A 14,359-nucleotide genomic window follows, 5' to 3' on the forward strand; every position below is an offset into this window, starting at 1 on the left:
TCCCTTTCAAGTGAGTTTTTGCATAGCAAGAGATAAATGAAACATAATTACAAAATAAAGTTAATGCTGAAAAAAAGGACCTTTATTAACGTGAGCGCCGGCTCACAGTATCTATTTTAACTCCAAGCTATACTCTCGGCTTGAAGCCCGCACTGGCGCTCCGCTCGGTGGAGCCGGGGTAACGCGTGGAGGAGGTGGGTTCGCACAACTTCTTTCGGCCTTGGCCCTTTCGCGGGTCCAGGCGAACTGGAAGCGCCTTTCCCGAGCTCGGGCGGGGAAGGGGCCGAGCGGGGCGGAAGGACTTCCTGCGGCCAAGGGTGGCCGCCGTCTCCGCAGAGACTACAATTCGGACCCAGATTGGACTCGGCGTTTGTGGTTCGCGAGGCGGAACACAGGGTACGCTCCGAGCCCCTGCCCGGCAGAGCGCGGGCGGAGGGCGGACCGGGCCCGGGTGAGCGGGTCACGTGCGGCCGGGAGCGGCGCCGCGGGCCGGGAGTGTGCAGGAATGTAGCAACTTGCAGCGAAAAGTTTCCCTGCGCGGCCGCCTGGGCCGCGGTGCGGGCGGGCGCGCAGAGGAAGGAAGAGCCGGGAGGCGGGGCCGCGGCGGCGCGGGCGGGCGCTTCTCCCAACTTTAGTTTTGGCGTCTGAGGCGGGTTTCTGTCTCAGTCGGGCGCAGCCGCCGCCAGGGAAAAGAAAGGGAGGAAGGAAGGAACAAGAAAAGGAAATAAAAGAGAAAGGGGGAGGAGAGGAAAGGCAACCAGCCGTCCGGCCTCCGTCTAGGGAGTTGCAGGGAAAAAGTTCTCAGGCGCCGCAGGTCCGAGTCCCTCGCAGCCCCTCCCGAGGCGCAGCCGCCAGACCAGTGGAGCCGGGGCGCAGGGCGGGGGCGGAGGCGCCGGGGCGGGGGATGCGGGGCCGCCGCGCAGCCCCCCGGCCCTGAGAGCGAGGAGAGCGCCGCTCCCGCCGTCCAGCCCGCAGCCCTCGCCGTTTCTCCACCTCGGCCCGTGGAGCCGGGACGTCCGGGCGGAGCCCTCGCTCGCCTGGTCAGGGGGTGCGCGTCGGGGGAGGCAGAAACCATGGATCCCGGGCAGCAGCCGCCGCCTCAAGCGGCCCCCCAGGGCCAAGGGCAGCAGCCCGCGCAGCCTCCTCAAGGGCAGGGCCCGCCGTCCGCACCCGGGCAGCCGGCACCCGCGGCGACCCAGGCGGCGCCACAGGCACCCCCCGCCGGGCATCAGATCGTGCACGTCCGCGGGGACTCAGAGACAGACCTGGAGGCGCTCTTCAACGCCGTCATGAACCCCAAGACGGCCAACGTGCCCCAGACCGTGCCCATGCGGCTCCGGAAGCTGCCCGACTCCTTCTTCAAGCCGCCGGAGCCCAAATCCCACTCCCGACAGGTAACCTCGCCGCCCCTCTCCCGGCCTCCCCGTCGGGCGGGCCCCAGGCCGGGGGGCGCTCGGGAGTCGCGGCCGCCAGCTCTGGCCAGGGGAGGGGGGTTGCGGGAGGCCTGGGGTGGGGGTCTCGCGGCGAAGCGGAGGACCTGGAGGCGTCCGCTCGGCCGCGGTGACCGGCTCCCTACTCCTCCCAGAGTCCAGGGCTGAGATTTGTTTTTCCCTTCTGAGTTTTTCTCTGCGGTTGCAGCCCCGGGGGGCGTGCTTTCCCTCCTTCTTCCTTTCTTTCTTCCCGGGGTTCCCGGGAGGTTGGCGGGAGTGGGGCGGGTGTGTGGGGAGGAAGGAAGGGGGTGGGGAGAGCCGGGCCTGGGCCGCGGTGGGCTTGCACAATGCGCGCGCCTCCGCGCGCTCCGCAACTTCGCTCCCGCCGGGGCCGGGCGGGGAAAGGGGGAGGGGGGCCTCTGGCATTTGTGTGTGGGTGAGTTGCCAGCGGCGGCCGAGTTTCTGAAGTTGAGCCCTGGGCCCCTTTCCTTTGGGGCCTCTCGGTCCACTTCAGTCTCCTGGGGAGTCAAATAATTGTTCTCTTGTTTTCCAGTGTTGATTAGGGGTGGGGGTTGAACCGGTCCATTTAGTTTTTTGCTCGCTCTTTTCCCCCGTCCCGTTTCCCCTCCCCCTCTCGTAAGCATTTATTTTCCTCGCGGCTCAAGCGCTTTCAGAACGCAGGTCTCGGGCTTCCCCTGCCCAGACTTTCCTGGAAGTTGTTTATGGAGTTCTTTCACCCTTGCGCTTCCCTTGTGTCTTGGAACTTGGGCCGGCTCGCTCTTATCAAACTTAGTAGCTTGCGTGTTGGTTTCCCAATTGTAGACTATTATTTACAGTCGGCTGAAACGCTTTTAAATTAGCCACATCTGTACGTTGCGCAGGAACTGAGTTGCGCTTTACTGTACCGACGTTTTAACGCAAGCCTTTGATAATACACTGCGGTTGACCCATAGGCCAAGTCCTGCCTAGTTCAACTGTGATTAAAAGTTAATGTTGGGGAAGCGATGACTAATTCTGGAATCGCCATTGCTTTATAATTCTTATTGCGGATATGAACATGGCTGCTTTTCCTCATACACAGCGTTCGATTATTTTGCCAACTTGATTCAGCATAGAAGTGAAAACTATTTATAATGAAAGTGTTAACATTCCGATAGGTCCCAGTGGATTTGTTTAGGGTTCTTTTTCTTTCCTTTTTTTTTTTTTTTTTTTTTTAAAGAACTTGCTTCAGGCTAAACTTGAGCATAGGAACTTTGCCCAAAAGTTAATAGGTTTTCCAAATACTGCAATGTAGTTAGCCGACTCCGGCTGTAACTTGAGTGGAAAGAAGAGTTCCCGCCCCCACTCCATTCCCTCTCCTATTTGCAGGCCTGTTGTATATTCTCCTGTCGGAGACCAAGGGGTTTTGGATCTCAGAAAAGCTCACTTAACCTGATGACAAAAACCCGGGTTAAGGAGGAGGAAGGAAAAACAATTTAGCTGCTTGCCTAAACACTTCAATTTGTCAGAAGTAGACTCAGGTGTGCTTTTTTCTCATACCCCTGAAAGTGGGTTTATGGACTCATTATGGGTAAATGTATGTTGGCATGCACCCTACAGACTACACAGTGTGTTTTCAAAGTATAATACACATAGATTGGATCCCCCATTTTGTGGCATCTATCAGCTACAAAGAATCATAACTGGAAAGTACTTTTTCTTTTAGTAATTTTTACATGAATTTCTATCCAGCAGTTCTAAAATTCAGAGTATTATAGTTTTATTTATTTTTAATAAGTTTTTAACTAAGTGTTGTACATCTGTAAATTCGACTTTTATTTCTGCTAATGATTTCCTAAATTACACTTATTCTGATGGGAAACAAAGGTACATCACTTTAAGGCATGGATATGACTCTATTAAGTCCTTCCAATTTCCTTACCTTTGTGAATCTAGGAAATTAACTTTTTGATAATCAAACTCTAATTCTAATTTTAAAAATTTAAATAAACTATGCAATATTAGGAATAGTAGAAATCTAGTAGGTTGTAAATACTATTGTTCACAAATTGGTGACTAAGTTCTTTTATATACTTCCGTTTTTCCGGCATGAAAACTATTTTACAAGCGAGAAAACAGGCATATGGAAGTTAAGGTATTTGTTCAGTGTCACACTAGCCAACTTGGACTGGAACTCCGATCTTTGGGGTCTGAGTGCAGAATTTTTTCTGCTTGTATATAGTTGTGGATGTGTGTGAGTTCTTAAGTTATAATTGGACTCATAACATCTTTATCTTCTACATACAACGATACAGTTTTTTTTCATCCTGTTCATTGTAGATGGCTTTTAAGAACATTTGGGCAGTTCAGATTTGTCAATTTCATTAAAAATTGTGTAATTTGTTATGATTTCTTTATTGATGGCATTTTAGGATGGGGAAGAAATGACAAGGGTTTGTTTTTTCTTGGGCTTGACCTAGAAAAAAAAATTACTTAAAACTTAGTAAAACATGCATAATATTTGTGTTGTGTTTATACTTACAATATTTTAGAACTTGGAAAAGCACCCATATTGCATTGACCTTTTAAAAATTAGGTTTTAGCCGGGCGCGGTGGCTCAAGCCTGTAATCCCAGCACTTTGGGAGGCCGAGGCGGGTGGATCACGAGGTCAAGAGATCGAGACCATCCTGGTCAACATGGTGAAACCCCGTCTCTACTAAAAATACAAAAAATTAGCTGGGCATGGTGGCGCGTGCCTGTAATCCCAGCTACTCAGGAGGCTGAGGCAGGAGAATTGCCTGAACCCAGGAGGCGGAGGTTGCGGTGAGCTGAGATCGCACCATTGCACTCCAGCCTGGGTAACAAGAGTGAAACTCCGTCTCAAAAAAAAAAATTGGTTTTAAAATTCACTATTATTTTTGGAATGTTTTACTAATTTCAGTACTAGTTGCCCTTACATGTCTAGTGTATAGTAGGTGGAAATTCATTAGATGGACTACTCATCAATAAAATTACAAATATTTATAAAGTTTGTATTAAAATTATATATTAAGAGTATCCATTTGAGAACCTGTGCTCTCTGGTGTCAAATATTAAATGTTGAAATTTTCCTTTGGTTCTTAGACATTTGGCTGCAATTAAGTACTGACTGGGAAATTTAAAGGGACTCTCAAAAAAGTTTTGTTTTTTTCTTTTTTTAATTTTTCATGTTAATATTCCTAATAGGCCAGTACTGATGCAGGCACTGCAGGAGCCCTGACTCCACAGCATGTTCGAGCTCATTCCTCTCCAGCTTCTCTGCAGTTGGGAGCTGTTTCTCCTGGGACTCTGACCCCCACTGGAGTAGTGTCTGGCCCAGCAGCTACACCCACAGCGCAGCATCTTCGACAGTCTTCTTTTGAGATACCTGATGATGTACCTCTGCCAGCAGGTTGGGAGATGGCGAAGACATCTTCTGGTCAAAGATACTTCTTAAAGTAAGTGAAAATAATGGTGGGAGACAATTGTCTAAGAAAAATATGTATTGGAAAAGATAGTAAAGCAGTGTCAAGATATAGAATATTATTATTTGTTTTTATGTTTTATTTAATATTTATGTTAAGCTCTGTAGCTCTGTTATATCTTCCGTATAGTTTTTTTTAGTTTGGTATGACCTAAATACGTTTGTTAGCATGGATAATATTTTGAAAGCTTTATTGAGTCTTGGCTCTGAGACTCTCTATAATCTTTTCTTTTTTCGAAGTTTGGTTTTTCTCATTCTGAGCTTGTGCCAAACTCCTATTAATTAGCCTAGCGCAAAACAGAAACAATACCATGAACATTTTCAAGTTCTGGGAATTACAGGACTAGTAGCACCTTATGGAATATATATGGTGCTACTTGTATCTTTTTAAATAAATATTTTATTGGTAGAAAATACAAAATAAATAGGGCTTTTTAGGGAGTCTGATTTTACAGTATTTTGAATTGTGAAATGATAAGCACTTCAACTGAAGCTTGATGTAACTTACCAATTTTTCCCCCAAAAATGTAACGGGAAATACAAATTTTTAGGTTTTATATGCAGTCGCTCAGTGGCAAACTTCTTTCAAGCTAGTAGATCTTCAGAACAGAAACTCTCCTCTCTGGGAAAACAGAAACACGACCATTGGATTGTTTATTTTTTATCAGTCTTTTTGTCTTTAACAAAATGGCAGAATTGCACTAGGTTGAAAAGACCAAAACAGAATTTTTTCCCCTCTAATTCTGAAATTACAGGTAAGCCCTCAACTTTTTTCTGACTTGTTTGGATCAAGTATATACAAAATGTTGATTAAAACTATTATAGATGGAAATTGATGTCTTTAAAAATGCTCATTTAGTAGTGGTTAATTAGGTTGAGATAACAAAGTGAAAAACAGTATAAGTTTTGGTTCAGATCTGTCTTGATAGTCTTCTCCTAAGGCAAATGTAACATTTATTTATTATATCAGATAATATCATTAATGGTGTTTTGTTATTTGAATCCTAATATGTGTTTTATAGTGATTGTCTTCCAGGGTGGGTTGCTACTTTGTAACGTAAGATAGAAAGTTTTTTGACAAACTTACAGAAGAGCAGAGGGAAAGGTTTGATCATGAAAAAGTTCCTACAGTTTTTTTGCCCCCTTTCCTGCAACTTTTTCTTTTCCTTTTTTTAAAATTCATTTTTTGGGTGTCCTGGTATCCATTTCAAAGGATCAAATTTCAACCAGAACAGTAAAGGGCCTGAGACTGGAAAGTACACACAAGTCTGGCAAACTCATCTGCATGAGCAAGATCATTTGTTCTCAAGCAGACATCCAAAGTAAATGATTGAAAGAGCTGCTAGCTGTGAAGGATGTGTCTTGAAGGGGAAGGGAGTGGAAACAAACCAGGTTGTTAGGAAGAAAAAGAAAGGCTGCACTTTTTTGAACCTCTCCCTGCTGGGTCACATGCTGACCCGGGGAGATTTTTTAAACAGCTTAATAGCTGCTTGCCTTCTTTCTTTGGTGGATGCTGTGGCTAAAAGTATAAGTTTAAAAAGCATCGTTTATGCTCTTCTTTTTAGCTCTTTGTATCTTGTAATAATTGCTTGTAGGTGATACCTGCCTACAATTTCCTTATTTTGAATGAATGATCTTTTTTTGAGCTGAAATAAATGTTGTAGATACAGTTGGGCTTCCGTATTTGTATGTTCAGCTTTCATGGATTCAACCAACCTCTGATTGAACATTTTCAGACAAAAATTACATCTGTACTGAATAATGTACCAACTGTTTTCCTTGTTACTTCCTAAATAATGTAACAACTATTTACATAGCATTTACATTGTATTAAGTATTATATGGAATCTAGAAGTGATATAAAGTATAGGAGAGAATATGTATAGGTTATATGCAAATATTATACTAGTTTATATGAAAGGCCAGAGCATCTGTGGATTTTAGTACATGTAGGAGGTCCTGGAACCAATCGTCCACAGATGCTGAGGAATGACTATTCATTTTTCAAAGTTTCCAGTGATTCTTCCTTGGTGGTACAAAGGTATTGATAAATAGATGGTTTAGTGAAGGGTATATGCCCTCAGCCCCCAGTCACCTCATTCACCTCTATCACCTATGGGCCTGTAAGGAAGATAAACCAGGCCAAAATAAGTAAATTTTAAATTACATTATATAAGAAAAGGTTGCAAGGATAGAGAGATATTTACCTGGAAAAGAAAAAACTGTTTGGAGGAGAGATAAGACATGATGATTGTTTCAGCGTTTATGGGGAACTTTCATGTGGAAGTAAGATTAGTCCTAGGAATTTTCTCATATAAAACTTTTAAGAACTGGAAGAGTTTTCTTGGACAGGTAAATCTTGCTCAATAAATGCAGGTAAAATCATGGTTAGTTGGCATCTGTGAGGGATTCTACAGGAGACCTATAAACATTGGATGGGGAAGATGAATGCTGTGGGCTTATAAAATTTTGCATTATGAAGAGTATCTGCTTTATGAACAAAATGCAATTTGGAGAAATATTATGAAATAAGATTATTTCACCTTCTTCAGTGAGCTACTTCCATGATTTTATGGGCTGTACAGTTGTTATAACTTCTTTTTGTGTACTGAACAGATAAATGAGATTAATACCCTAACCATGAGTCAAAGATGATGATAAACTAAGCTTTTGGTGCCAAGTTTCTATTGTCAAACTTCATTTTTATCCTAGTTTTGATGTTTTAAAATAGGACTATCTTTGTAATCTATATACTTTTATATCTAAAGAAGAGTGTTGTTGTCAACCTGATGTACAGTAAGATTAAAATTAGTTGCATATTTTATACTTATTTCCACAGGGAAACATTTTATTTATTTTCATTTATTTATTTATTTATTTTTTTGAGACGGAGTTTCGCTCTTGCTACCCAGGCTGGAGTGCAATGGCGCGATCTCGGCTCACCGCAACCTCCGCCTCCTGGGTTCAGGCAATTCTCCTGCCTCAGCCTCCTGAGTAGCTGGGATTACAGGCATGCACCACCATGCCCAGCTAATGTTTTGTATTTTTAGTAGAGACGGGGTTTCACCATGTTGACCAGGATGGTCTCGATCTCCTGACCTCGTGATCCACCCGCCTCAGCCTCCCAAAGTGCTGGGATTACAGGCTTGAGCCACCGCGCCCGGCTACATTTTATTTTTAAATGCATCATTTTAGATATTTGTTGGAACTGACTTTTAAGTTACAAAGTCTAGAACTTATTGAGATTTATATTTGGCATGAAGAACTCTGACCATAAATGATCCAAACAAGCAAGATGATGTAATTTGAGAAAAAACTTGAAAGTGTTGACTTCCGAAACAACCAATTGTTGCCTTGTGACCATAGATGATTGAGTTTTTGAAGTCAGTTGGCCTATCCTCTAGTTTCCAGGCAGCATGATTATCGAAAGAGTATAAGCAGCCAATCATTGGTCGTTTTAAAGCCCTTCTTAGGTCAGTGAGATCTTCTGGAGAAGACTTGTACCTTATTTTGGCAAGTGATATGATGGAAGTATGGTGCTAGCTACATTTATCAATGGCATGTTTTCAAGCTCTGGGATGAATATGAAGTGTGTAAACAAGACTTAGCCATATAATATTCTGTGTTTACTATTCAAAACTAATTTCTTTACCATTGCATTGAGCTTTCATTTCAAAAGAAATTCTCTTTATGACTCTGAGAGTTATTACCTTCTTCAGCTGTCTTACGGTTTTCCTACAGGAAATAGTTCTTCAAGTAGTTGGTCAGCAACTTCCTATTCCTTTATAAGCTGCTGAATAACTTCCTGAATTAGTATTCTATAATACCTCTGGTTTCAAGGAGTGTTTTTACTTGCAAGTTTATGCTATTGACTCTGATACCTTGTAACTGTTAATGTTCAAAGACATGTTTTCTTGTATATAATGTACCATGTAGTACCTTATAATTTGATTTAAGGGATCTGGATTAATTATTTTCAAAGTTTTTAAATTTGCATTTTTTTTTTTTTTTTGAGACGGAGTTTCGCTCTTGTTGCCCAGGCTGGAGTGCAATGGCGCGATCTCGGCTCACCGCAACCTCCGCCTCCTGGGTTCAGGCAATTCTCCTGCCTCAGCCTCCTGAGTAGCTCAGATTACAGGCATGTGCCACCATGCCCAGCTACTTTTTTTTTTTTTTTTTGTATTTTTAGTAGAGACGGGGTTTCACCATATTGACCAGGATGGTCTCGATCTCTTGACTTCGTGATCCACCCGCTTCGGCCTCCTAAAGTGCTGGGATTACAGGGTTGAGCCACCGTGCCCGGCCTGCATTGTTTTAATAATGTTCAAATAATTTTTTTTTTTTTTTTTGAGACGGAGTTTCGCTCTTGTTACCCAGGCTGGAGTGCAATGGCACGATCTCGGCTCACCGCGACCTCCGCCTCCTGGGTTCAGGCAATTCTCCTGCCTCAGCCTCCTGAGTAGCTGGGATTACAGGCACGCACCACCATGCCCAGCTAATTTTTTGTATTTTTAGTAGAGACAGGGTTTCACCTTGTTGACCAAGATGGTCTCGATCTCTTGACCTTGTGATCCACCTGCCTCGGCCTCCCAAAGTGCTGGGATTACAGGCTTGAGCCACCGCGCCCAGCCCTCAAATAATTTTTAAAGGATAGTTTTGTTTCAATTTCCATTGTTTATCATTTTCTGAATAACTGGCCACAGTATTTTTAGTCTGTGAAGATTAAAGGTTTTTGTGGCTGTGATTTCATTAAGTTATATTGAGTATCTTGGTATACAATTTTAAAAGGATTTTTTTTCAGAAGTTTTTGACATTGTGTGGCATAAAACTTATCCATATTCCAACATTAATTTGCCTTACAGGTGTAATTGATCGCTATACATAGGCTGATTATTTTTCTTTTTCTTTCTTCTTCTTTTTCTTTTTCTTTTTTTTTTTTTTTGAGACACAGAGTCTTGCTCTGTTGCCCAGGCTGGAGTGCAGTGGTGTGATCTTGACTCACTGCAATCTCTGTCTCTTGGGTTCATGCGATTTTCCTGCTTTGTCTCTACTGAAAATAAAAAATTAAACCAGGTGTGGTGGCACACGGCTGTAGTCCCAGCTACTCAGGAGGCTGAGACAGGGGTTGCAGTGAGTTGAGATCTTGCCGCTGCACACCAGCCTGGGTGAAAGAGCCAGACTCTGTCTCAAAAAAAAAAAAAAGACAACATAATATAGTGTATGTTGTTACTATAATAAAGATTAGATATTTTGAAAAGGAAGTTTCATAAAGAATAAGGCTCTGCTGTTTTTTTCTGTATCAAGTATAACCCAAATGGTTTCCCTTTAAAAATGAAAAGCTTGTAATTTTGCCATTAAATGTTAAGTTGCACACATGCACATGTATACACAAAACAAACAAAAAAAAAACAGTTCAAATTGCAATCACAAAGTATTTCCCCATTTGAGAGAAAGCCAGTCTCTGCGTGTTTGTCTTGCTATTGAGGCTGAGTGGAGAGAGAAGATGAAAGTACGCCCTCAGCCCTGGGGGGTGGGGCAGAGCTTACTTCTGCTCAGTGGGTGGGCATCCCAGGGAAGAATGGCACACAGTGCCACAGTAATTTGGGGAGAAAACCCTGGAGGAACTATATTCACCAGTGGCAGAAGAAAAACAGTTGGATGATAGTAGATGTGACAGAGTAAATAGAGATTAACATGTTCCTTGGGAAAATAATGGAATATTTTTGTGTGACCTAAGAAAGAAGTTCACTAGAACTGTAGAGCCTATGTATAACAATCAGTTGCATCTAACTTATAGTGAACTACTTTTTAGAACTAAGAAATATCTTGACAAGTTTAAATGTAGCAGACTTAGTTGACTGCAAGATGATAAACTAATTTTCTTTTTAAAATCACATTAGAAAATAACCTTTCCTAAAGCTCTATGTTAGCCATTTAAAAAACCAAAACATCTTGTTAGCATTTGAGTAGTTGAAACTTGAAAAAAAACAAAAAAAAAAACCAGGTTTTCACAACCCTAAGATCAGTCCTCTTTAGTTGTGTAGAGAATATTTTACTTTGCAATTAGAAAAATCATGTGAATTCACAGTTTAAAATACTCATGCTCTCAGAACTCTGCATTGCCTTGTACCTTAAGGCAATGAGGAGAGGTAAACTCTAAACATTTTTGTTGCCAAAACATATTGAACTTTAGGCTTGGGACAAATAAAAGTGAAGTCATTTTAAAAAATCAGTTGCTAAGATTTAAGATTACTCAAACTTAATTTGCTACCCTCTGTGATAGCATAATTCAGTCATTAATTGTGGCTTGAAAGTTTTTAATAATAGCTGAGTAGCATTGTATAAAGGGAGGTCTTAAAGAGCTGTGTGATTCTATAACCGTGGTTACTAAGTGATGCACTTCTTACAAAAAGGGCTTCTGATTCTAGGATTAATCAGAACTTCAAGCCATGAAAGGGACATTGCCGTTTCTATGAAGAAGAATTGCTTCATGGTTCTGGTTGCTCAAGTGCTGTAGCACCAAGTTTCCTGGAAACAAGTACTGCCACCGTGGAAGCACTTTTATTTACGTAGGGCTTGACCCCTTCTAAATGCAAACAAAGAAGTTCGGTTTAAATCACAGTAGTCCTCCCAACCCCCTTAATATTCTAGACAAGGAAAATGGTCAGTATTTAATCCTCATTTTGCTCCTAGCATGTGAAGAATCATAATTTTTAACACACCAAGTGACAGTCTGTTGTTTCTTTGAATGATGTTGCAAATTAATAAAATAATGCAAATGGCAGTATCTATTATTTGGGTATTCTTCTATCACATATTTCCAATGCTTTATTTGTGGTTAGTGCCATTACTTCATTTGCTGTCACTTTGTGTCTCTGTCTCTTTATGGGATGTTAGTCACTTGACTATCAAATTCTTCAGCAGGATTCTTTTTTTTTTTTTTTTTTTTTTTGAGACAGAGTTTCGCTCTTGTTACCCAGGCTGGAGTGCAATGGCGCGATCTCGGCTCACCGCAACTTCCGCCTCCTGGGTTCAAGCAATTCTCCTGCCTCAGCCTCCTGAGTAGCTGGGATTACAGGCACACGCCACAATGCCCAGCTAATTTTTTGTATTTTTAGTAGAGATGGGGTTTCACCATGTTGACCAGGATGGTCTCGATCTCTTGACCTCGTGATCCACCCGCCTCGGCCTCCCAAAGTGCTGGGATTACAGGCTTGAGCCACCGCGCCCGGCCCAGCAGGATTCTTAATTGGGGATGGGTGAGGGGACATTTTATTAAAAGCTCCTTCATTTCTCTTCTTGCAATTGCTTACCTAACCTAAAGGGAGGAGGATTTTTTTGTGTGTGTTTAAAGTAAGGTTTTTATTTGGCCAGTTAAGTATGTTTAGAGAGTTGATACTTGCATGAAAATAGCTGCAGATTTGATTTGGGATTTGGAGTAAAGGTAGTGTTTGTTAAAATGCTGTTATATGCTTTGACAAAATTGAATGTAGTATAGAAAGTTGCTTGAAATTTAACTTCTTTTATATCCTGAAGTGACTAATATGGAGCAGGCTTTTGGGATCAAAAGCACACCCTACCACCTAGGAGGTGAAGCAAGATAGGGATTTTTTTTTTTTTTTCTGTATAAGGCATGGATGTGGGGGTTCTTTGGTTTTATATTTATAAAACAGTCCTCCCTCTTACTCCTTCATGGACAGTAGTCCCTCCCCACCATCCAAGGTTTTACTTTCCAAAGTTTCAGTTACTTGCCATCAACTGTGGTGTAAAAATATTAAAATGGAGAATTCCAGAAATAAAATTCATGGCCAGGTGTGTTACTTACATCTGTAATCCCAGCACTTTGAGAAGCTGAAGGTGGGAATATCACTTGAGCCCAGGAGTTCAAGACTACCAGCCTGAGCAACATAGCAAGATCTCCTCTCTACTAAAAATGCAAAAAATTAGCCAAGCATGGTGGCACTTGCCTGTAGCCCCAGCTACTAAGGAGGCTAAAGTGGGAGAATCACCTCAGCCTAGGAAATTGAGGCTGCAGTGATTGTGCCACTGAAGTCCATCCCAGCCTGGGCTTCAGGAGTGAGACCCTCTCTCAAAGCCAAAAACGAAAAACCAGCTCATAAGTTTTAAATTGCAGTATTCTGAGTAGCGTGATGCAATCCTGCAATCTTTTGCTGTCCAGTCTGGCATGTGAACTCTCTTTGGCCATTGCATCCACACTGTCTGCACTACCTCCCACCCCACCAGTCCATCAGTCACTTAGTAGCCACCTCAGTTGTCAGATCCCAAGACCGTAGTATATTTAGGATATAGGGTTCAGTACTACCCACTGTTTAAAGCATCCACTGTGGGGCTCACTGCTGCCTCTGATTTTATGCATTTCTTTTATTTTATTATTTTTTTGAGACGGACTCTAGCTCTGTTGCCCGGGTGGGAGTACAGCGGCCTGATCTCAGATCACTGCAACCTCTGTCTTCTGGGTTCAAGAGATGCTCCCTCCTCAGCCTCCTGAGTGGCTGAGATTACAGGTGCATGCTACCACGCCTGGCTAATTTTTGTATTTTTAGTAGAAACGGGGGTTTCACCATGTTCGTCAGGCTGGTCTCAAACTCCTGACCTCGTGAACTGTCCACCTCGGTCTCCCAAAGTGCTGGGAATACAGGTGTGAGCCACCTCGCCTGGCCGGTATGTGATTTTTTGTGTGTATTTGGTTTATTTTGAGACAGAGTCTCACTGTGTCACCCAGACCTGGAGTGCAGTGGCACAATCACTGCTTACAGCAGCTTCTACCTCCCAGGCTTGTGTAATCTTCTACTTCGCCTCCTGAGTAGCTGGGACTATAGGCATCCACCACCATGCCTGGCTAATTTTTAAATTTTCTGTAGAGACAGGGTTTCACCATGTTGCCCAGGTTGTTCTCAAACTCCAGGACTCAGGTGATCCTTAGGTGCGAACCCCTGCACCTGGCCAGGCATATGTTTTTTATTATAAAACTAACATTTATTAGAGAGAATCAGGAAGTGAGTAAGGGGCCTGGTGTAGTGGCTCATCCCTGTAATCCTAGCCTTTTGGGAGGCTGAGGTGGGCAGATAACTGGAGGCTAGGAGTCAAAGACCAGCCTGGCCAACACAGTAAAAAGCCGCCTCTACTAAAAATAGAATAATACAAATTATTAAAATGTTATAAAAGTTTTATTAACTAATAAAAAAAATAGCTGGGCATGGTAGTGCATGCCTGTAATCCCAGCTACTCATGAGGCTGAGGCATGAGAATCATTTGAACCTGGGAGGTGGAGGTTGTGGTGAGCCAGGATCACACCACTACACTCCAGCCTGGGCAACAGAGCCAGACTCTGTCTCAAAAAAGAAAACAAAAAGAAAGGGAAGGAAGCGCAAGATTCTACCAATGAGGGGTGTTTAGAGAAACTCGTGTTCATATCCTGTGTATAAA

General features: G+C 42.9%; 1 protein-coding gene across 12 annotated transcripts in view; it reads left to right on the plus strand.

Annotated features, from left to right (window-relative positions):
* Positions 1-611: 611 nt before the first annotated feature.
* The window catches only part of YAP1 (Yes1 associated transcriptional regulator), a 132,699-nt gene continuing 118,951 nt past the window's right edge, over positions 612-14,359 (plus strand). For 4 of the 12 annotated variants that reach the window (XM_010334625.3, XM_039470872.2, XM_039470870.2 and 1 more), the window contains exons 1-2: positions 612-1,394; positions 4,636-4,886. In XM_010334625.3, coding sequence (XP_010332927.2) covers positions 1,074-1,394; positions 4,636-4,886 — 572 coding nt within the window. In that variant the 5' untranslated portion in view covers positions 612-1,073. The remainder of the gene's footprint in view (positions 1,395-4,635; positions 4,887-14,359) is intronic. The other 8 variants (XM_039470873.2, XM_039470871.2, XM_039470876.2 and 5 more) reach the window with 3 other exon arrangements.

Source organism: Saimiri boliviensis, chromosome 6, assembly GCF_048565385.1.
Source record: "Saimiri boliviensis isolate mSaiBol1 chromosome 6, mSaiBol1.pri, whole genome shotgun sequence".
Taxonomy (NCBI): Eukaryota; Metazoa; Chordata; class Mammalia; order Primates; family Cebidae; genus Saimiri; species Saimiri boliviensis.